Genomic DNA, 24,839 nt, shown 5'->3' with positions numbered 1-24,839 from the left:
TGAAACCTAAAAAGGTTGTCTCATGTAATAATCGAAAATAAAACAACATTGAAACGTGATTCTAATAACACAATCTGTCTTTATTGAACAAGAAAATACCAAACAACGCAGAAGATTTCATCCAAAACACACTTCACGCAGCAAAACAACAGAGTTCAACACAAACACCAAAGCAAATAAAACAGGCAAACACACTAGCAAAAGAAGCAAAAATGGGAGTTGCTTCATGTGGCTGACGCTACGATACACGAAGCAACACCCATTAGATTCACGCACAAACCCCTTCAAAAGGAGATTGGACGTCTTCATGGGTGTTCTCCGTCTCCCACGCTCTACACGAAGAACATGTTGTTCAGCAAATCCGTGTGCATGCTATAGAAGCTCTGATCAAACGAGGCCCCTCTGTCTAATGCGACCTCTTGGAACATCCGGCCCCGGTAAGCAACAAGGTCAGCATAGTAGACGGGAGGAACGAGCGACACAGGCTTGGTGCAACGCACGAAGGTGAAGCACATGTCATATATGAGCTTCTGCAAATGGTTGGATGTGAACTTGTTCTCATCCCAAAGCACGTAGTAGTGAGTGGGCTTGCTCGTCCCGATCCCCCCATAGTGGCTGCACAGATAGAAATCAAAGTCATGAGGATGAACGATTGTTGTGTCCACCACGGTTCCCGGAGGCACGTTCCCCGTCTGGCCACCATCGTTCTTGTTCTCAACAAAGAGGCGTGTCTGGTGCCGCTTCTGAGCAACTATCACTGTGATTGGCGGCTGGTAATCATCTTTGTAAATGGCATCCTTCAGATCAAGCAGCTCCTGCCCGAGCACCATCTCAAACTGCCCCTCACTAACCCCATCACGAAACACCACAATCTTCCTCGGCCTAACCCTATTGAGCCGAGCATAGGCATCCACCAGATCCTTACACATGGCCCCGAAATTCTGGATAGTCTCACATCGATGCTTCTGGGGACTCACCCTCGCGGCATAGCGATTCGCAGCAGGCCAATTCACTGTACCAACGACAGCAGCTATAGACGGGCACTCCTTGTTCATAGGTGCAGGGTGATTCACATCAGCCCCTATAAACATCACATGGTCAGTCGGCTCGAAACCCGAAAGCTTCCCAGCTACTTCAAAGTTAGTCCCTCCTAACTTGGCATTGATCTTGAGACAAATATTAGCAAGATATTGATCTTGTCCCTTGTTTGCAGGTTGAGACAAACAGCACTGTGTCACAACACCAATCTGTGTCTCAGAAATCCACTTAATATACTTGTAACCCGGATCCCTTCCACTCATCACGCAGACAATCATCTGCGGCTTCTTCCCCTTGCTCAATGTGGACGCCTCACTCACGGTCTCCTTGAGAATCTTCTCGAGCCTGTCCACAGAAGAAAGATCCTGCATCCGATAGAGACGATACACAACAGGCTTGGCCATCTGAATGCCCAGATTCCTGCTCCGACCTATCAGATTGTTTAAGAAATTACCCACCATCAGCGCGTTGAAACGGTCACCTTGCGTGAAGTCTAACAAGGCCCAACAGTCCATAGACTTCGCATCCAGGAATGATTTCCCAAGAAGGTTCCATTGGCATTTCTCAGCATCCACTCTTACTGGACGCGAACCACCTACTTTCAACTCCGGAGCACCAATCACTCGGCCTCCAACCTTCGTCATGTTCGTATCAAGACTGATTCCAAAATTCCTAGCAATCTCCCTACAAATAACCAATTCAAACAATCAAATTTAAACCACTTTCATCACATCACAAACAAGTAATCAAATCCACAGAATATCCTCTAACAAATAACTACTACATCAGTATATCTACTAAAAAGCATTTACTATCCAAACTTAAACAGAAAAAGCACAATCATATAAGTTGAGCACACAAAGTAAACATCTACAAATGTTAGGAACAAACAATTATACAAAAACACCAAATAAAAACACTTGATCACATATATAGCTTATATATCTAGCAAACAACATTACACTATCCAAACATTACCAAGTAATCATGTAACAATGTAAGAAAGAAAAGACAGAATTTCATACCCAAAACATCCATCATTAGCCTTCACCATTTCACAAATGTTGTCCCTTCTCTCCGAAGGCTTAACAAGAGTAAGCCTCTTCAAGTAAACAGCAGTATCCTTCTCCAAATTCTCCTTCGGAAACCTCTGCCCTTCAGCCAACACACAGAACTCCATAGGTATGACATTCGGCTTGTTCAGTTTTCCCACATCCAAACACGGAATATCCCGGTGCACTATCTCCCTCCCCCATTTCTCCCTGAAATAATCAACAAGATTAACCCTCCTCGGCGGCGCCCCACCCTCTTGATCAACCAATTCGAAAAAATAATCACGAGGAACCTCCCTCGTCAGCCCCCGGATCGTGTACTTCTGATTCGTACGACGGTGATTCACCTTCACTTTCAATCCCTGAAGAACCTTGACGATATTCCTCAGCACCCTCGGAAACTCATCCACTCCTCTCAACTTCAAATGCTGCTTCAGAAACTCAATTACAGGCAACGGCTTCCTAAACGCGAGAACAGAGTAGTCGATACATAGAGACAGGCCCTGGCCCGTGGGCTTGAGGCTCGGGATAAAGCCTTTGTAAGCTGCAAGGCCGTCGCGGAGATCAGCTCCGTTTCGGTCCGAGAAGAAGCTTCTACTGCCGAGAGCGATCCGCGTCCTCATCGGATTCTCCTTCATCACCAAATCCAGCCCCTGCAGCGTGTCGCGAGGCACCTGAGCGACGTTCCCCCTGAGATAGTCTCTGAGCTTCGAGAGGGGGAGCTCGTTCACGAGCTTGATGGTGAAGAAGTACGATCCGGATCGGACGTCCTCGCCTTCGGGGACGACGACGCGGTACTTGCCCTCGTCGAGGCGGACGGCGCTGAAGACGTTCTTCTCGCCGTCGTAGACGGTTTTGAGGAGCTCGGCGCCGGGGAACGCGAGGTCCTTGATGAAGCGGAGGTCGGATTTCCGGAGCGGCTTCTTCGCCGGACGGCTGCCGTCGGTGGAAACCGGCTTCACGTCGACGTCGTAGTGGTAGACGGTGGCCTCCGCGTTGAAGGAGATCGGGAAGTGGTTGACGACGAGGTTGATCCTCCGGACGGCAAGGGTGCCGTGATCGGGGCGGCGAATCGCCTCAATCTGCCCCTCCTTGCTCTTCGTGGAAAGAGGCTTCTCAGATTCGCGCCGAATTTCAACTGAGAAATTGAAAATCACACCAATTAAGGAATGGATTCATCAATAAATACATCAATCGAGGTATAGATTTTTTTGTTAACTAAAAACACATACCAGCAGTCGCCGGCGCCGGCGCCGAAGGAGAAGCTGCAGAAGCAGAAGGAGAAGGAGAAGCAGGAGCAGGAGCAGGAGGTGGACGAACGGGTTGAGCGGAAGGAGGAGGTCCCCACGGCCTTCCTGTCCACGTGGATGGCCCCGCAGCGACTGCCTGAGCAGGAGGCGGCTGCGGCTGCGGCTGCGCCGGTCTGTATCCCCACGCCGGAGGCTGATTCGACTGCGGCGGAGGCCGATTAACCCACTGCTGCGGCCGAGCGGGAGGCTGGTTGTAGGATCCACGGCCGGAGCCCTCGTATCCTCTTCCGCCGCCGTAATAGCCGCGGCCGCCTCCACGGCCTCCTTGTTGCTGATCGTCGTAGTTACCGTGCCGACCGCCGCCGCGTCCACGGCCACGGCCGCGCCCGGAGTTGCCGCCTCTGTTACTTTCCATTTTTCCGATGAATCAGAGCAAAGCAAAGGGTTTTTCGAATTTAAGAGCAGAGAATTTGGGAATTTAGAAAGCGATGATTAAGCGGAAGAGGATACGCCTATTAATTAAGGTACGATGTGGAAATTCATTTGACGAAAAAGGGCTCTTGCTTGCTGAGAAAGCATGAGTGAAACTAATGAGTGATTTACTAATTTGATTAAATTTTGGCGGGGTAAAATGGGAATAGACCTGGGACATTCTAGAAAGATCGGTTAAGGAGCTTCAGAATGAATGTAGTGTGAGGGGTCGTGGTGGCAGTGGTGGGCCCTGATTAGTAGGATGTTTTTTTTTAATTAATTATTCCTTATAGGTAAGTTTTTAAATAAAAGTTCATGTATTGTATGGAATATTGAATAGGTGACATATATATTTAGTCAATATATTTCGAAGATAGGAATCATAATTAATTTGTAAGGCATGATTTATTTATGGCACTTGCCCACTTTGGTCATGAATTATTTCTATGGATAGTTGTTTTTATTACATGTCCCATGAATATTTCAAGAGAATTGTATTGAATGTGAGAAATTGTTACATGTATTTTTCCAAAAATATCCGATGTAAAAAGTAAGGAACATTAATTTCTACTTCATCAAAGTAAAAAGTAAGGAACATTATAAAGAATAAAAGTTGCGTTACAATATTGTTCCACTAGAAATTTTGCATGTCACGCATATACCAAGACTTTTGTAATTGACTAGAAATTGACGTAATAAACGACAAAAATAGTTGTTTACATTCAGTTTCGTAGATACTTCTCGTGAGAGTAACAGAATCATATTCTATAATTCTAAAGTTTAAAATAGAAGACGAAAAAGATATGACTACGTGGACCCCAAAGCGTTTTTCTTCTATTGTAAATAAATTTTGGACCTGTTCTAAAATAGAAATAATGTATAAAATTATAATTTTATAAAAATTCATTAATTTCGGACCTACCTATTTACTCTGATTTTAACCAGAATATATCGAAAATCACACTTCCCGAGGATATCCTAAGATGATTTTTGAAAATGTCTGATTAATTCCACAAAATTAATATGTAAATTATAAAGCAAATTTAATATATTTCCGAATCCTTTATTTTGTTTTATTTTTAATTTTTAGATTTTTTAATTCGCAAGCACTAAACGAATTTCAAATCAATACGATACAAAATATTTTTTACGCGTTTTTGATATCACAATGTCTGCGGTTAAAACTACGTCATATAATAATTAAGGAAAGCTAATAAATTATTAACACATGGGCCCCATGTGTTTTTTTCTTTTTTTTTTGCACACTTCGAAATTATTAAAAGAGTAAAGGCCAAAATAATTTTAAATTCCGGGACCAACTATTTACTCTGATTTTACTCGGAAATATCGAAAATCACACTTCCCGGGTATATCCTAAGATAATTTTTGAAAATGTCTGATTAATTCCACAAAACTAATATGTAAATTATAACGCAAATTTAATATATTTTCGGATCCTTTATATTGTTTTATTTTTAATTTTAGATTTTTTAATTTGCAACCACCAAACGAATTTCAAATCATTACGATACAAAATATTCTTGACGCGTTTTTATATCACAATGTCTGTTGTTGCAACTACGTCATATAATAATTAAGGGAAACTAATAAATTATTAACACATTGGCCCCATGTGTTTTTTTCTTTTTTTGCCCACTTTGAATTATTAAAAGAGTAAAGGCTAAAATAATTTTTAATCTCGGGACCTACTATCTACTCTGACTTTACTCGGAAATATCGAAAATCACATTTCCCAGGGATATCCTAAGATAATCTTTGAAAATGTCTGATTAGTTCCACAAAATTAATATGTAAATTATAACGCAAATTTAATATATTTTCAGATCCTTTATATTGTTTTATTTTTAATTTTAGATTTTTTAATTCGCCAGCTACAAACGAATTTCAAATCACTACGATACAAAATATTTTTGACGATATCACAATGTCTGCTGTTGAAACTACGTCATATAATAATTAAGGAAAATTAATAAATTATTAACAGATGGGCCCCATGTGTTTTTTTCTTTTTTTGCCCACTTCGAAATTATTAAAAGAGTAAAGGCCAAAATAATTTTTAATTTCGGGACCTACTATTTACTCTGATTTTACTCGGAAATATCGAAAATCACAGTTCCCGGGGATATCCTAAGATAATTTTTGAAAATGTCTAATTATGTCCACAAAATTAATATGTAAATTATAACGCAAATTTAATATATTTTCGGAAACTTTATATTGTTTTATTTTTAATTTTGGATTTTTTTAATTCGCAAGCACCAAACGAATTTCAAATCACTACGATACAGAATATTTTTGACGCGTTTTTGATGTCACAATGTCTGCTGTTGAAACAACGTCATATAATAATTAAGGAAAATTAATAAATTATTAACACATGGGCCCTATGTGTTTTGTCTTTTTTTGCCCACTTCGATTATTAAAAGAGTAAAGGCTAAAATAATTTTTAATTTCGGGACCTACTATTTACTCTAATTTTACTCGGAAATATCGAAAATCACAGTTCCCGGGGATATCCTAAGATAATTTTTGAAAATGTCTGATTAATTCCACAAAATTAATATGTAAATTATAACGCAAATTTAATATATTTTCGGATCCTTTATATTGTTTTATTTTTAATTTTGGATTTTTTAATTTGCAATCACCAAACGAATTTCAAATCACTACGATACAAAATATTTTTGACGCGTTTTTGATATCACAATGTCTGCTGTTGAAACTACGTCATATAATAATTAAGGAAAACTAATAAATTATTAACACATGGGCCCCATGTATTTTTTTCTTTTTTTGCCCACCGGGGATATCCTAAGATAATTTTTGAAAATGTCTGAATAATTCCACAAAATTAATATGTAAATTATAACGCAAATTTAATATATTTTTCAGATCCTTTATATTGTTTTATTTTAAATTTTGGTTTTTTTAATTTGCAAGCTACAAACGAATTTCAAATCACTACGATACAAAATATTTTTCACGCGTTTTTGATATCACAATGTCTGCTGTTGAAACTACGTCGTATAATAATTAAGGAAAACTAATAAATTATTAACACATGGGCCCCATATGTTTTTTTCTTTTTTAGCCCACTTCGAAATAATTAAAAGAATAAAGGCCAAAATAATTTTAAATATCGGGACCAACTATTTACTCTGATTTTACTCGGAAATATCGAAAATCACATTTCCCGGGGATATCCTAAGATAATTTTTGAAAATGTCTGATTAGTTCCACAAAATTAATATGTAAATTATAACGCAAATTTAATATATTTTCGGATCCTTTATATTGTTTTATTTTTAATTTTGGATTTTTTAATTTGCAAGCACCAAACGAATTTCAAATCACTACGATACAAAATATTTTTGACGCGTTTTTGATATCACAATGTCTGCTGTTGAAACTACGTCATATAATAATTAAGGAAAACTAATAAATTATTAACACATGGGCCCCATGTATTTTTTTCTTTTTTTGCCCATTTCGAAATAATTAAAAGAGTAAATGCCAAAATAATTTTAAACATCGGGACCTACTATTTACTCTGATTTTACTCGGAAATATCGAAAATCACATTTCCCGGGGATATCCTAAGATAATTTTTGAAAATGTCTGATTAATTCCACAAAATTAATATGTAAATTATAACGCAAATTTAATATATTTTCGGATCCTTTATATTGTTTTATTTTTAATTTTGGATTTTTTAATTTGCAAGCACCAAACGAATTTCAAATCACTACGATACAAAATATTTTTGACGCGTTTTTGATATCACAAATTCACAATGTCTGATGTTGAAACTACGTCATATAATAATTAAGGGAAACTAATAAATTATTAACACATGGGCCCCATGTTATTTTTTCTTTTTTTGCCCACTTCGAAATAATTAAAAGAGTAAATGTCAAAATAATTTTAAACATCGGGACCTACTATTTACGCTTATTTTAGTCGAAAATATCGAAAATCACAGTTCCTAGGGATATCCTATGATAATTTTTGAAAATGTCTGATTAATTCCACAAAATTAATATGTAAATTATAACTCAAATTTAATATATTTTCAGATCCTTTATATTGTTTTATTTTTAATTTTGGTTTTTTTAATTTGCAAGCACCAAACGAATTTCAAATCACTACGATACAAAATATTTTTGATGCGTTTTTGATATCACAATGTCTGCTGTTGAAACTACGTCATATAATAATTAAGGAAAGCTAATAAATTATTAACACATGGGCCCCATGTGTTTTTTTCTTTTTTTGCCCACTTCAAAATAATTAAAAGAGTAAAGGCCAAAATAATTTTTAATTTCGGGACCTACTATTTACTCTGATTTTACTCGGAAATATCGAAAATCACATTTCCCGGGGATATCCTAAGATAATTTTTGAAAATGTCCGATTAGTTCCACAAAATTTATATGTAAATTATAACGCAAATTTAATATATTTTCGGATCCTTTATATTGTTTTATTTTTAATTTTAGATTTTTTAATTTGCAACCACCAAACGAATTTCAAATCATTACGATACAAAATATTCTTGACGCGTTTTTATATCACAATGTTTGTTGTTGCAACTACGTCATATAATAATTAAGGGAAACTAATAAATTATTAACACATTGGCCCCATGTGTTTTTTTCTTTTTTTGCCCACTTTGAATTATTAAAAGAGTAAAGGCTAAAATAATTTTTAATCTCGGGACCTACTATCTACTCTGATTTTACTCAGAATATATCAAAAATTATAGTTCCCGGGGATATCCTAAGATAATTTTTGAAAATGTCTGATTGATTACACAAAATTAATATGTAAATTATAACGCAAATTTAATATATTTTCGGATCCTTTATATTGTTTTATTTTAATTTTGGATTTTTTAATTTGCAAGCACCAAACGAATTTCAAATCACTATGATACAAAATATTTTTGACGCGTTTTTGATATCACAATGTCTGCTGTTGAAACTACGTCATATAATAATTAAGGAAAACTAATAAATTATTAACACATGGGCCCCATGTGTTTTTTCTTTTTTTGCCCACTTCGAAATAATTAAAAGAGTAAAGGCCAAAATAATTTTTAATTTCGGGACCTACTATTTACTCTGATTTTACTCGAAAATATCGAAAATCACAGTTCCCGGGGATATCCTAAGATAATTTTTAAAAATGTCTGATTAATTCCACAAAATTAATATGTAAATTATAACGCAAATTTAATATATTTTCGAATCCTGTATATTGTTTTATTTTTAGTTTTGGATTTTTTAATTCGCAAGCACCAAACGAATTTCAAATCACTACAATATAAAATATTTTTGACGCGTTTTTGATATCACAATGTCCGCTGTTGAAACTACGTCATATAATAATTAAGGAAAATTAATAAATTATTAACACATGGGCTCCATGTGTTTTTTTCTTTTTTTGCCCACTTTGAATTATTAAAAGTGTAAAGACCAAAATAATTTTTAATCTTAGGACCTACTATCTACTCTGATTTTACTCAGAATATATCAAAATTACAATTCCCGGGGATATCCTAAGATAATTTTTGAAAATGTCTGATTGATTCCACAAAATTAACATGTAAATTATAACGCAAATTTAATATATTTTTGGATCCTTTATATTATTTTATTTTTAATTTTGGATTTTTTGATTCACATGTACCAAACTAATTTCAAATCATTAAGGCACAAAATATTTTCGACGCGTTTTTGGTATCACCACGTCTACTGCTGAAACTACGTGGGCCCCATGTGTTTTTTTCTTTTTTTGACCATTTCGAAATTATTAAAAGAGTAAAGGCCAAAGTTGGTCCTGAACATATGTCTATTTTACGATTTTGGTCCTAAACATTATCTTTTGAATTTTTGTATCCCAAACATTTCAATTCGGATCACAATCGTCCGAAACTAACATTTCCGTTAAATTTTAACTGCCAATGTTTTTAATCCTGATTTTGACCAAATTAAACCGTTAAGCATAATTACTAACTCCCTAATTATATCAGGAGGCGGTTGGATTCCACATTTTGACGAAAGATAAATTTCCAAACATATGCAAATGGGGTGATCAATTAGGGAGTTAGTAATCATTATTAACGACTTAATTTGGTCCAAATCATGATTAAAAACGTTGACCGTTAAAATTTGACGGAAAAGTTAGTTTTGGACCGATTGTGATCCGAGTTAAAATATTTGGGATGCGGAAATTCAAAAAATAATGCCTATGACCAAAATCGTATAATGAGCATATATTTAGCACCAATTTTGACCTTTACTCTTATAAAACAATATATTTTGTGTAAAAGTAGTGTTTTATGGTTGAAGCCAAAAGTTTCAAATTTTGTGACTCTATTTCGTATTTCAATAGGATTCAATTGATTGCATGCAATTTCAGTAAAAAAAAATATGACAACTTGTAAATAATGTTAGCCGATAAGTATAATAAATTGGACCAAATTGTAATTATTTTAATACTTCTGAAACATATTTTTTAATTTATACTGTCAAATTAGAATTTATAAATGAAAAACGGGATTTTTATTCGTAGACAAACTAAAATGAAAAACGGAACTCATATTCGCGGACATATTATTCCTTTTTAAATCGATAAGCCGTTAACGTTTGTGGATAAAAACAGCGATATTATCATCCTACAAACTTGATCGTTGCTACTTGCTTAAAAATTGTGATCATCTCAATCTTCTTTCGGAAAAAGTATACATTGTTCTTCAAAGAAGTTTGTATCTTTGCTTAAAAACTATTTATGTTATTGTGATCTCCTTTCAATCCATAGTTAATTAATCTAGCATTAGAGCAACTTCTTAACAGCCTATCAGAGTGCAATATGGCTTACTAATAAACTATTAATAGATATATATAACTCAATCTTATCGTATTTTATTTATTTGTTTTTTTTATCAAACTGCCACTTAATTATTTAAACAACTTGTACTAACTACCAATAAATACTCTATTACTGGCCACAAATAAATTGTTTTCATTTTGTTTCATTAATTAAAATTAATTTCATTTATAAATTATTTTACATCTTTTTTCCATCTCTCTCATATTTTACTTATTTTTACTCTTTCTGATGTTTTACTAATTAAGCATTAAAAGATAGATAAATTTCTGTAATTGTCGATAATACTAAAAATATGATAATAATGATTCCATAACCCGAATTCAATCGATTTAGCGGATTTTGACATTGATGAAAATGAAAAACAAACACACACACAAATATAAACATGTCACACATTGGAAAGTCACTCAAACTTGGACCTAGTCCAATTAGATTCACGCACAAACTACTTCCATGCATAAAAACGTGTCTTTTGCGGATAGCACGAGTTTATGCATAGGAGAAATGTTGACACATGACGGCTCGCATCATCACTCTCCCGGCGAGTAGCTCAAGGAGATCAACCAGCGGGCCCACCACTGCAGCGATATCGACAAGCAGAATTCTCCTAGTCCACATCCGCGAACTCGAATCAACACTTCGTTTCCTGCATAGTTCAACAACTAGTCAATTAAATCACAGAATTTTGTAATCAATTGAAGATCTGTAATCAAGAGCAGACGCAAAAAGATACTTTGGTAGGGTCTACGTTCACTAGTAGTAAAATTTATTCGAAATTACTAGTATATTTTTAGGTGACGTAGATTGTTGATAGGAGCTTTTACCTTATAATTTACTCCCTCCGTCCCGGATAATTCGACCCAGTATTCCATTTCGAGCCGTCCCACATAATTTGTCCCATTTCACTTTTACCATTTTTGGTAGTGGACCTCATATTTCATTAACTCATTCCTACTCACATTTTATTATAAAACTAATACTTTAAAAGTAGGACCCACATCCCACCAACTTTTTCAACTCACTTTTTATTAGATTTCTTAAAACCCGTGCCGGGTCAAAGTGTCCCAAATTATCTGGGACAGAGGGAGTACGTAAAATTTGCATAAATCAAACTACTTTATAAGAAATGAAAAAAAAAAGATTAATTAGGGGCTTAAGCCCTTAATTGGTACATGCACGTGTTTCCGCCATTGCACGTTATTAACTTACCGTGCTGTGGAGGAGGCTGATTCAGCGGCGGGGGCTGGTTTATCTGAACCGGCTGTGGACTGGGAGATCCACGCTCAGGTGCGTCGTGGTTACGATTCGGTTTATTCTGGCTATGCCGGCGTCCTCCTCTTCGGCCACCGCCGCGGCGTTCGATGTTGCATCTGCCGCCGGCCATTATGTTTTTGGGAAAATTAAGTGGAAGAGAAAAAAAATTGATCTGATTAAGAGGGCTGAGAGTGTTGAGGAATGTATGATAGCAAGAGTTAGTTAAGTAGGGAAGGGAAGAATGTACTAATATGCGTTGCTTCTTTCAAACGATTCTTAATTATGAATACACTTTACGCGGGAAAAGTATTTATGCGTTGCTTCTTTCAAAAGAAAACGTATTATGGATTATGGATTATTATAAATATAAATAATATTATTAATTGTTAATAAGTTCTTAAACTCTCCAAATTCCGACTCCATGTCAACTCTAAAATATTGTGCAATTGTATTGATTTGTTAAGTTTTGCAACCAAAATATTGATTTATTCTAATTTTGCGGCCATCAATTACGTTATTTCAGTTGATGTCGTCAAAACATGTTTGTCCAAAATTTCTAAGTTACTGTGCAGTAGTACTAGTAATTCATCCTTCCCAAATTTATAGTCATATTTAGTTATGACACGGGTTTTAAGAATTGATGGAGTTTGTAATTAATGAAGTGAGATGATGAAGTGAATTGGTTGAAGGTGGATCCCTCTTTAACTTTTTGGTTTTTTATTTTTGTTTTAGTTTATTTTTGTGTTGATAATGGCATTTGGGTGTAATTTTAGTGAATAATGAGATAAAATTTTATGTCCAAATATGAAAAATTCTAAATGTGACTATAAATATGGGACGAACTTTTATGGCAAAATGTGATTATAAAACTAAGACGGAGGGAGTACATAGTAAAAAATGTTTTTAGAAATTTACAGTAGGAGTAGTAAGTAAATAGCCAACAGAAAAGGAGTGTTGACTGCAGATTTCGAAAAGGAAAGGATAGATAACGAAAGTGCGTGGAAAATACAAAAGGGACTCAGTTACTTGCATTGATTAGCAAGCTACAGTAGAAAGGAAATGACTATGAAACGACAAACACCGCTGTAGTTTAAGAAGATGACGTGAACTTTGATTGACTAAAGTTAGGTATTATCATGGGACCCACCGACCCCACACATACTCTTTCTTGATAATTCACTTTATTCTATTCTTTTACTTAAAATTCCAAAGTATTATCCCTAGTCTAATCACTACCATATCATATAATAAGATGAATACATTATTATCAAAACTAAAAATAACAATTTGTGCATTTTCATCGTGATTATTCTCCACGTCTTTAGATTCACACACAAACTCTACAAGCACATCAAACGAAAAACATGATGTTCTTAAGATCAGGGTGGAGTTGGTAGAAACTTAGATCGAAAGTGTGAGGCCTCGAAGAATGAGATTGGAACTCCTTTGCCGCCTCTTGAAACAGACGCCCGCGGTAGGCTACGAGGTCCGCGTAGTACACGGGAGGGACGAGCGACACCGGCCTCGTGCTCCGGGCGAATGTGAAGCACAGGTTGTATATGAGCTCCTGCAGTCGGTCGGACGAGAAGGAGTTCTCGTCCCACAGCACGCAGTACCGCACGGCCTTGCTCGTCCCGATGCGCCCGTAGTGGCTGCAGAGGTAGAAGTCAAACTCGAACGGGTGGACGATCTTCGTGTCGACAACCGTCCCGGGAGGCACATTCCCGGTGGCGCTCCCGTCCCCGAGATTCTCGAGAAAGAGGCGCGTCTTGTGTCTCTTCTGAGCCACGACGAGGGTGATTCTTGGCTGGTAATGATCGTCGAACACGGCCCTCTTCAACGCGGATAGCTCCTCGTTCAGCACCATATCAAACTGCCCCTCGCTCACTCCGTCGCGGAAAGCCACGATTTTCTTGGGTTTAATCCCGTTGAGCTGGTGGTACGTGTTGACGAGATCCCTGCAAATGGGACCGAAGTCCAGAATCTTCTCGGTTCTGTGGTCTTGAGGCGAGACTCGTGCAGCGTAGCGGTTCACAGCAGGCCAGTTAACTGTGGCGACGACGGCAGCTATAGAAGGAGTGGTCGATTTCTTTGAGAGGGGATGGTTAACATCAGCACCAACGAACATGACATGATCTTCCTCTTCGAAATGAGGGAGTCTTCGAGTGAGCTCCACGTTGCTTCCTCCAAGCTTCGCGTTAATCTTGAGACAGAGGTTCCCAAGAAACTGATCGTCTCCTCTGTTTGCGTGGTTGGACAAGCAACACTGAGTTACAACCCCTACTCGCGTCTCAGATACCCATTTTAGGTATTTGTATCCATGGTGTTTCTCGGCCATGACACAAATTATTATCTGCAATTTGTTCCAACATTTTTTGTTACCTTCAAGAACAACATTTCTGAGAAGCTCTTCCAGCCGGCTCACTGAAGAGAAGTCACGCATGCCGGTTGAATGGCAGAGTAAAGGCTCTTCCATGACGATTCCTAAACTCTTGGATCGATTTCTCAGATTGCTGATGAAATCCTTTGCTCTGAGCTTTGGAAAATCTAGATAGCTGAAATCAATCAAGGCCCATCTATCAATTCGTTTTCCTTCCACAACAGAATTCTCAGCCAGGTTCCATTGGCGTTTCTCGTCTTCAACTCTTACTGCATCAACAGCACCAAGCTTCAAATCCGGTGGGCCAATTATCCGACCTTCTACAGATGTCATGTTCTTCGCAACTTGAAATCCAAAATTTCGAGTGACCTCTCTGAGACAAAAAAAAAAATATTGAAGAGTTTAATTGCGAGCTTATATTTCACGTTTTATTTCAAACAATGCCATCAAAGAGACATCGACAAGCAGAATTCAAGTCAAGATAATAACTATTTCCTCAAACCAACTACAGCAATAGTACCAAATCGAACTACATATATGGAAAAATAGATGAACTAGACGGCACATAAAGGATTAAAATATGGAGATGGAAAAAAAAACATGCGAATCAGCTTGCAGAATTGATGCTAGATGCATATGATAACACACAACCATGAAGAAAAAGTTAATGAAACTCACCCACAGGGTCCATCATGATCTTGCATCATCTCACTGATTGTTTTTCTCCTTTCTGGTGGCCGAGGCAAACATTTTTCTTTCATTTTCTCCTGTCGGGATTCATCCAATAGCTCCCTTCTGTACCGCTGCCCCTCAGTTAAGATGCAGAATTCCATCGGAACATGATTTGTCCGATTATTTCTGCCGAGAATCAAGCAAGGGATATCCTGGTAAACAATCACCTTCCCATATTTCTCCCTGAAATATTGCACAAGACTGACTTTGACAGTCGGATCCTTTCCTGTTGGATCAACAAAATCAAACCAGAGATCACGGGTAATTTTTCCAGTCAACCCAGCTATAGTGAACTGCTGTTTGGTGCGACGATGAGTTACCCTAACTGTCAACCCTTTCAAAGCATGTGCAACCCTTCGCCTCAAGTGCAAATCAAGAAATGCTCCATCAAATTCAGGTATATGCTCCTTGAGGAACTCTACAACTGGCAACGGCTTGCGGCATGACATAACCGAGCAGTCCAAGCACAATGCAAGGCCCTGGGCAGTAGGCCGCAAAGTTGATTGGAAGCCTCTATAAGCTGCCATACCACCCCCAATATCATCTTCGACCCTGAAACTGGAAGTGTAAAAGTATCTATCAATGGATATCCTATACCTCGAAGGATTCTCCTTCATCACCATATCCATCCCTTGCAGTATGTCACGAGGAACATAAGGCACCTTACCACTCAAATAGTCTTCCAGCTTGGAAAGCTTCAGCTCATTCATTATCTTGATCGAAACTACATATGTCTGAGTAGACAAGTCTTCAGCCGAGAGCTCCACTCTGAATTGGCCAGTGGGTAGCGAAACTGCACTGTAGAGATTCTTTTCACCATCATAAGCAGTCCGATTAGCTGGAAACCGCGCTTGATCATCGAGGAAGAGTTTGTTCAGTATCAAACGAAGTCCACTCGTGTTCCGCAACCTTCTTGCTGGTCTTTTGCCATACGATACTAATTGCCTGATATCCAAACTATAATGGTATATGGTGTTCCTTGGGTTGAATTTGACAAGAAAATGGTTTACTAGTAGGTTGACAGATCTTCCGGCAATGGCCCTGCTGTCCGGCCGCCTAACAGGTAAAATTCTGTTCTCGGATTGTTGTGACGGTGGGCTCGACAGGGGCTGCCGTTCTGAAATGCTCAAAATTCAAAGTTTCCAAGTTCAACACTAGCCAGAAAATTACTATTTTAATGCTATCATACAAACAGAATAGAACAAAGGAATCAGCAATTACACACACAAAAATATAAGCAAAAAGAGAGAAAAATCTCAACAACAATAAATCAATCATAATAACAGGCAAGTAAGCTATCACAGTAATAAACTGAAAAAATGGAGAGAAAATCACTGAATCAAGGTAAAATGCATCGATTTGTTACTTTATAGAGCAAAATTGAGGGGAAAACAGCAAAATCATACGTATAGGAAGTAGAGAAGTTCGCTGGGGAGTGGGAGCCGGAACGCTCTCGCTAGACCGGCCCACGCGCTGCCGTTGAAGCGGCGGAGGCTGATGCTCGCCTCCGGCATTGCTAGACTGCGGGCTCCGGAGGTGCGGTGGTCTGTATTTTGTTTGCGGCGCCTCCGGCTGTCAGGTAAAAACATTGATCCACTGTGTTAGGACTATCCGGAATAACAGTAGCGGAATCATCGAGACTCACCGGGAGGCGTTGGCCGCTCGGTCTCTGATCGCCGCCGCGGCGACTGAGGCGATCGCCGTCCATTGAAGAAGAATCAGTTGCAGAATTAAGGGTTTGAAGTTGCAAAATTATTTTATAAAAATGATGTATTTTCTATAATTAATGTGAAACTGTAGTAGTATTATTTTACCATATGGATTCCTTAGAGCATCTTTAAGGGTAGAAGGTATATAGAAAATGTACTATATTATATTTATCTTGTTAAAGATAAAATAATAGTACAGAATACATTAAAAAATATAAAGCGTAATATTTTCTCAAATACCTTTTCTTTTTCCTTGTAAAACAGTTTTTCATGGGAGGTAAAGATACCTCTTCAAAATGAGAAAAGGTATAATACCTTCTCAAATACCTCTCCCTTTTGGAGAATGATTTCTCATCAAGAAAAGGTAAATATGATAGTTATATTAGTTTACCTCTCCATTTACATCTCCCGTTAGAGATGCTCTTACTGACGGTCTTACTATAGTTATTAAAATATTAACAAAATTTAATTTAATTAAATATTCATGTCTAAAATAATTTTTTTTAGAGCATCCACAATAGTGGATTAGCACGCGGACTAGCGGTTAGTTCGCGTGCTAGTCCACTATTGTGGGCGGCGAACGGGTGACAGACGTCCCAGGAGGACGAGAGGTCGTCTGTCGTAAAAGGCGGACGTCCGTCTCCTTGTTCGTGCGCTCGTCCGCTATTGTGGGTTGGCGACTGACAAGAGGTAAGACGTCCCATTTTTTGATTTTTTTTTAATTTTTTTTATTTATACTTAATATTTACAACTCATTGCACTTCATTTTTTTGTATATTTGATAAACACCAACAATTAAAATGAATTAATCGTATTAGGGCGTCGGCTAGTCCTAGTGCTAGTCCACTATTGTGTAGTGGAATGTCCTAGTGATATGACAGCGGGGTGAGAAGTCCTAGTGACGTGGCAGAAGGTGTTTTTGGGAAGTCTTAGTGCTAGTCCGTAGGAAAGTCCTTCCTATTGTGGATGCTCTTATAAGTGAGTATTTGTAATAATACGGAGTAATATACGATTTTATTAGTTAAAAACATATTTTATTAAGCTCAACTGTTCAAATAACATAAAAAATAAAAATAAAAATCTTTAATAATCAAAACAACGAAAATATTGTTCAGAAATCCGATCAAAACGGAAATACTAGTTGAAACTTATTATAAGCTCACATATGAAAATATTCTATCAAGCTTATTTGACATTGTATGAGTTCAAATTTATTTGGAGTTTAATAGAAAAAACACATTATAAAACAAAATAGAAGTACAACATCATTGTAAGCCATGTAGAGTGAGTATTCCACTATTCCTAATGTATTGCTAATTGTGTAAATTATATTTTTAGGCTCTATACTTTCAGCGATAGCGATAATTATTTGTGGTCCCTATATTTGTAAAATATCATTTGCAGTCCTTAGACTATATCACTTGCTCGTTTTAGGTGTTTTTTCACTTTTTGACCATATTTTGGGATAAATATGCCCCCAAAAGCCTTAGGGTATTTTTGAACACTCACTATCCAAAAGTAGGTACTTATTTTGATATTTATGTTAGATTGAGTACTTGAACTATGATTTGTGTTTTATTTGATAATTTTTGTTTGGATTGGTTATAGTGTGGGAGTAAAATTTCATGATCATTCCATACCATGATGGCAAATAACTTGGCGTGCCTCACCATTAATTTAATTCTTTGACAAATGGAATTGAATAAAGCTCACTGGCCACGTCAATTGTAGAGAGATCCATTTAATCATTTTATATAAAGTGGCATAATATTAAATTTGGAAACTACCATGAAATTAATTGGAATGCCATATATATACGAAATACACGGAATATGTATTTGACATTGTGATAATATTATACGTACATATAAAAAAGTAATCATGCATTTACAATATTGGCGTACCATTATTTTGTGTATATATTACTATTAAACACATAAAAAGTTAATCATATTGCATTTAAAATAATAATATTATTATGTAATCGGTGTGCCATTACTCTATGTATGATAATAGGAGTATTATACACGGTAAAAAATAATATAAATTACATAAGTATAATTTATTATGCTAAATTTTATGCGTAAATTTTTTGTATATATGTAAATATAAAACAAGAAAAAAGAAGTCTTATCCATAAAATCCAAAATAGCGCTAGTACTATTAAAGAATTGTAATATAATTTTTTTTTCTTAACTTGAAAAATAATATTATATTTTTATGTGTATAATATTATCGTATTATGTTGTCAATATAAGTATATATACTATAGTAGTATATGGCAATCCAATTATTTATGTGGCCATTTTTAAATTTAATATTTACATAAATATCAAAATAAGTATCTACTTTTGAAGAGTGAGTGTACAAAAATGTCCTTTAGACTTTGGGATCGTTTTTGTCCAAAAATTTAGTCATAAGGTGAAAAAGCACCTGAAATGAACAATTAGTATAGTCTGGAAACCGCAAACGTTCCAAAACGGGTCATTAACAAAAATAATAACGCCGTCTGTGGGAATCGAACCCACGACCACGTGGTTAAAAGCCACGCGCTCTACCAGCTGAGCTAAGACGGCTTTTGTCTTTTTTTAATCGGATTTATTATTTAGGTTTAGTGATGGGTAGAGAGTATTGAAAATTCTTGCACACGCATTCTGCATTGTATCTTCATTGAATCATATCAATAATAAAGATCATCTTTGTCTCAGGGATGTATGTTTTAAACTGGATCACATAAATTCTTCGTGTGTTCAATGTCACGTGCATAATTACATTACTATCAACTTGATATGGAATAAAGATACACAAATGTAGCAACTGTTGTATCACTACATCATAGCGACATTCTACATGTAGATGCTCCAATCCAGTACGTGGACAAACTTGTTTTCGCTGTTGGAATATAAGGCCCATCAAGGTAGTTTAACTTGTACTACAAGCGAAGAAATAACGACGGTAAGAGTGTGTAAATCGGACGAGAAGAAAGGATGTAATGTATAGATTATTAGGACTAGCGCCTAACGCATTGAAACAGAAAAATAGAGGACATAGGAGTGATATGATGTCGTTAACTGAACTAAAATTTCAATATGGTTAAATTATCCCACCAATTCGATGGGTTCAAATAACCCGCGGATCCCTCATACCGAAGATTTAATATGGACCTGTTAATTTAACTTGTAAACTAAACATAAGTAGAGGCATGATAATTTTATTTATACCAAAACGGCAAAAGAAATATGATAATTTTATTTATCTTGGCAAAACATATCTACCAAACGGGCCTAAGAGCATCTCCAACCATTCCACTAAACTCAAACTTATTTTAGTGTAAATCTCACACTAAATATTGATTTTACTCCAACCATTTACACTAAACTCAAACTTAAAAGAATATTCTCTATATTATGCCCTTTTTACTCACAAAATTTGAAAAACTTTTAGGTATTGGTTAGTGTACACCTAAAAATAGGTATTTTTTTTCTCAAAAACCAAAAATAGGATTGGTTTTTAAGTGCTATTGGAGTTAAATACCTATCTCATTTTAGGTTTTAGTGTATCCTTGGAGATGGTCTAATACATATAGCCGGGAAGAGAATGCGATAAGAAGGTGCGTAGAACATAGGTGGAAATTAGGTTTGGTCAAGCCTGTTTATAATCTATTAATCAATTATGATTTCGAAATTGAATTTTATACTGTACTTCACTAATCTTACCGCCAAACTACCGCTTTTTAAGTTATAAAAGATTGAGTGAAATTATTATGAACACGTATCACACTTATAAACAATAATTTGAACCATGAAAGCGTATAGGTATGCATGATTAAGAGGGAGAAAAAAAATACCGGAATACCATTCTTATCGTATTGCCAAATATGTACTAAATTTTTTTTGGTATACTATAATTTTCATTTGTAACTAGTTGAAAACATCAAGACTGAAGAGCCAGTTCCTAAAGACGTTGTTATAGTCATTATCTTTTATTTTGAAGATTTAATAGTCCTTCATTCACTTTCATAGTCGTGGTGACTCGAACTTCGATCTATTAGTCGGAGGTATACTTGTTACAGATTAAGAAACTACCCAGAAAATGAAATGTATTTATTTCCTTTTCTATTTTGCTTTTCAATGATAACAATATATTTTCCTCTCATATCTCTCCTCTTGAATCTGTTCATCAAGAATGCGAAAGAAATCTCGATCATTATGAAGCACGAACACGAGCACGAGCACGACTGCACGAGCTCGGTATATGAAGCTAAAGCAATACCGAAAGGTAGCCGTGAAGGAGTGAGAGTGAGGTGCTCTACCTCTCCTTCCAGCATCATTGTATGTAGTCTTCGTAGTAGTTATCGCTTATAACCGACACGAACCTCTCGAGCCATGGCAGCTGATGCAGATCCTTCATCGCATCCGCATACGAGTCCGTACACTGCGGGGGCGCTTGATACGGATTTTGGTCGCTCAGACCGAACCCTCCAGCAAGGAACCTCTGGATCAGGGCCAGCTGTGACCGCTCTTGATCCGAGTACGCGTCCATCGTCATCGGGAGCGACGCAAATGAGTCCCACGCCCACTGCTCCAGCTGCTGGGTAGGGTACGCGGCCATCTCCTCGGTGTTATCATCTTCCCAAAACGCGCAGTGGCATGTCTGCAGCCCGTCCCTGTAGTCCGCCCCACACGAGTAGCAGAACTCGTGGCCGCACCTGAAATTGGGAAACGGGGATGAGAATCGAGCACACAATATTGCCTCGTCCGTCCCTTTTAACTTTTAACCGTAACAACAATAGGAATCCACACGAGCAAAATAAAACTCGTGGCGTTTTGAAAGTTTCTACTTTTAAGGGACGGAGGTAGTATCAATTTTGGTACTGATTAGCTACTCTAGATCAAGAAATAATTTTACCAGCATGTCATGTGGTAGCAACCATGAGCTAGCTCGATCACCGTCCTGCACTGCACGCAGCGTCTCCACCTCTTGTTCCGAGCCAGACGATGCAGGGTCAAATCAGAGGCATCCCTGTCCTCCAACGGGAGGCGTTGATACTCATCGCAGGTCATGGAAGAATGCCACGGCACCTCACAATCAACGCAGATGAACCCTTGACAGACGGGGCACTCCACACAGCTGTTGTCCGACTGGCTCGACGAGCTTCCCCTAGTCGACAAGCAGTCGTAAGGGTCAAGCAGCACCGAGCAGCTAGGATACGGGCAGTACATCTTGTTAGAGCTCAACACGTCTGCTTCTCCGAGGGCTCTCTCCAGAGACTCATAAGAGGCAACGGGAAGAAACGTCCTGCACTCTGAAGCCGAAATGCAGTACTTGCATCCCAATTGAGGGCACCTGATTGGCACTTGACTGTAATCCACTTTCCCCTCGACGTAGGTTTTCATACAGTGGGAGCAGAACCTGTGGGAACATTTGAACGAGAGCATCATCGACGAGAGCTTCTCCTCACAGCAGATCGAGCAGTTCTCAATTGGTTCCTCCCCGCTACAACGAGAGGAGACTATACCAACCGCGACTTGAGCTAAACTTAACGCCTTGAGTAAGTCACTAGTTGGGACGAGTTTTAGGACAAACGTCTCGAAATTACATGCTTGTTCCATGATCCGTTGTCCCAATGCCGCCAAAAGAGGACTCTCAACAACCTTATTATCAACAATCTGAGAAAGAGATTCACAAAAGATTCAACATTGAATGCATCAAACAAATTCTTGATCAATTCATTTAAACAATCAATTCTGCAAGAACATGAATTTGGGGGTTTAGGTTAGCAGCTCCCTCACCTGACTATGCAAGATTTCAGAATCCGTGAAGGCCAAAACGCGCCTAGCCTCGTGCTGAGCAGCCTCAGAGAAACCATCCAGCAATGCCAAACACTCTGCAACCAGCTCCTCTACATAGAAATCAAGCCTCTTCTGGACCTGAACCAAAGTCGAACATCCCGGCCTCTCGATCACCACCCCGATTCCAGAAATCCTAGCCCCCGAATCACCGGGGCAGGTAACAGACACACCCTTAAAATACATTTTTACTACATTCTCATCTAAATCCACCTTCACATGATCTTCCTTCTCCTTCAATTCATCCTCATCTTCGCAGCAGCTCTTGAAATCGTCTTCATCTTCCTCCACCCTCAAACCCAATGCTCCACCCCCACCTTCCATGTTCAAATTCCTGCCAAGAACTCCCTCTTCCACCATTGCCATCTACTAATTTCCCCCAATCACAAAAATCCCTTTATTTCCAGATATCTCAGATTCAAAAATCTCCCAAATTAGAGATATATCAAATCACTCTTCAACCAGATACAGGGGAGGAAATGAATGGCTAAGAAATCAAGAAATTTCCCCAAACATCAACCAAAATCTTATCAGCATTCCAGATTATCTTCAATCCTCATACCGAATTCTGTACGGATATTCAAGAACCACACATCAGCTCCAAGATCCAATTTTTCGAAATAAAGCATACATATACAAATATAATATGCAGCATAAAAATTAAAGAAGCTCCCCCACCACCAAAAAAGGGCATGCAACAAATTATTTTAATTTGTTCATAAACCCAACAAAGCAACAAACCCACATCGCCAATTCTGTATGCAGAAATAATTAATCCACAAATTTTAAAACAAAGCAGAAATATGCAGAGAATTGGAAGAATCACCTGACACTGTATCTGAGAGAATTACTTTGTTTATTAATAAACATGTATGTACAAATGTTTGCATACACAGAGCCCTAATCCGGCAAATCCTGCCTTGTGTCTGCAAAGAGGCGTTCCCATAATTTTTCTTTCTTGATTGCAGAGAGAGAGAGAGAGAAATCAGTTACGGTGGCTCTTGGCAGAGCTTAATACTCCTATTTTGTTGAATTTCTATTTAACAAAGTTAATTTTTTGCAAAGCAGAATTTTGAAGCTTTTACCAGTCTGTGGAAATGGCTAAAGAAATCCAAGATATTAGCCACAAAATATGATCTTTAACAGAAAGAGATAAAGAAGTAGGAGTATAAAATAAATATTCTTATCTCTTACTTTTGTCTAGTATTTATTCTCCCACTAGATTCAACTCAAGCACTACTGAACTATATTCTCTTTTTATGTCACATAAATATAATAATTTAATAAATTCATAAGTTTGAATTCCGAGTTTATTAGAATCCAAAAATGAAGGTTAAATTATAATTTATTTTTTTTAGGTTAAATTAGAATTTATTCGTGTATGATTTGCTAATTTACTCAATTTATTATTTACTGTGCTTTATTTAAGTAATGGAAATGAATTTCTTTTTTTGCATTAACAAACAGCGCTCAATTACAAACTGTATTGGGGCCCACACGTGATTAAATTAACGACGTGGCAGCTTGAAAAGGCGGAGGTGCATGATTTAATTTGGAGGTTAGCGCATGGAATGTGAGCCCCCCATTATATTCTGTTCACATGATTTAGAAATGACGCAATTAATTGCCAGACAAAAATATAACTATTATTAAATTAAATTAAAGATTCGAAACAAACAGCAGAAGCACATGTCCTTTGCGTTTGTTTCAAGCCTAATCCGAATACGTTGTTTGACTTGTTTGCACTTTTTACATTGGCTTTTAATAATTTATATACTATAATAGGAGTAGTAGTAATTTTTAAATACCTATATTGCAATTATTTTGAAATAATGCTAGTTCTGGTGGTTAGGTTCGAGTCGATCGATCTAATTGTTTCCTCATGAATATTGATAATTAAAGAGACAATTAAGCTTCAAACTTAAATAGATTTCATTTTTGTGATTTATACGTTTGGAATATTTCAAAGATTATAGTAAGGTTCGGATTCAAATTCGTTTGTATAAGATGAGTATGTCGGGTACCAATTTATGTTTTAAGATAGTTCAAATATATATTTCATTCGTTCTACAATAAGAATTACTCGACATTTTATCATTTTGATCTGTAACACAACAAGAGTCATATTTCACTTTTACTAACAAATGGTACGTATATATCACATTCCACTAACTTACTTCACTCTTATT

The 24,839-nt window shown here is 37.1% G+C and overlaps 3 protein-coding genes and 1 non-coding gene across 4 annotated transcripts; all 4 read right to left on the bottom strand.

Annotated features, from left to right (window-relative positions):
- Positions 1–59: 59 nt before the first annotated feature.
- Positions 60–3,817, bottom strand: LOC125203482 (protein argonaute 2-like). The gene is made up of 3 exons (XM_048101833.1): positions 3,323–3,817; positions 2,064–3,228; positions 60–1,722 (listed from the first exon to the last, which is right to left on the bottom strand). The coding sequence occupies exons 1-3, from the start codon at positions 3,753–3,755 to the stop codon at positions 333–335; spliced, it is 2,988 nt and encodes a 995-aa protein (XP_047957790.1). The 5' UTR covers positions 3,756–3,817; the 3' UTR covers positions 60–332.
- Positions 3,818–13,249: 9,432 nt separating this feature from the next.
- On the bottom strand, positions 13,250–16,841 carry LOC125203532 (protein argonaute 2-like). Its single transcript, XM_048101897.1, has 4 exons — positions 16,738–16,841; positions 16,499–16,664; positions 15,039–16,209; positions 13,250–14,733 (listed from the first exon to the last, which is right to left on the bottom strand). Exons 1-4 carry the CDS (start codon positions 16,798–16,800, stop codon positions 13,332–13,334), a joined length of 2,802 nt encoding a protein of 933 aa, XP_047957854.1. The 5' UTR covers positions 16,801–16,841; the 3' UTR covers positions 13,250–13,331.
- A 2,463-nt stretch (positions 16,842–19,304) lies between these two features.
- TRNAK-UUU lies at positions 19,305–19,377 on the bottom strand. Its single transcript has one exon. It is a non-coding gene; the product is annotated as a tRNA-Lys (tRNA).
- Positions 19,378–20,829: 1,452 nt separating this feature from the next.
- LOC125208077 (E3 ubiquitin-protein ligase RSL1-like) lies at positions 20,830–23,789 on the bottom strand. Its single transcript, XM_048107632.1, has 4 exons — positions 23,477–23,789; positions 22,594–23,218; positions 21,710–22,470; positions 20,830–21,509 (listed from the first exon to the last, which is right to left on the bottom strand). The coding sequence occupies exons 2-4, from the start codon at positions 23,014–23,016 to the stop codon at positions 21,128–21,130; spliced, it is 1,566 nt and encodes a 521-aa protein (XP_047963589.1). The 5' UTR covers positions 23,017–23,218; positions 23,477–23,789; the 3' UTR covers positions 20,830–21,127.
- Positions 23,790–24,839: the final 1,050 nt, after the last annotated feature.

Source organism: Salvia hispanica, chromosome 2 (genome assembly GCF_023119035.1).
Source record: "Salvia hispanica cultivar TCC Black 2014 chromosome 2, UniMelb_Shisp_WGS_1.0, whole genome shotgun sequence".
Lineage (NCBI taxonomy): Eukaryota > Viridiplantae > Streptophyta > Magnoliopsida > Lamiales > Lamiaceae > Salvia > Salvia hispanica.
This window is presented reverse-complemented; position numbering and strand designations above follow the sequence as displayed.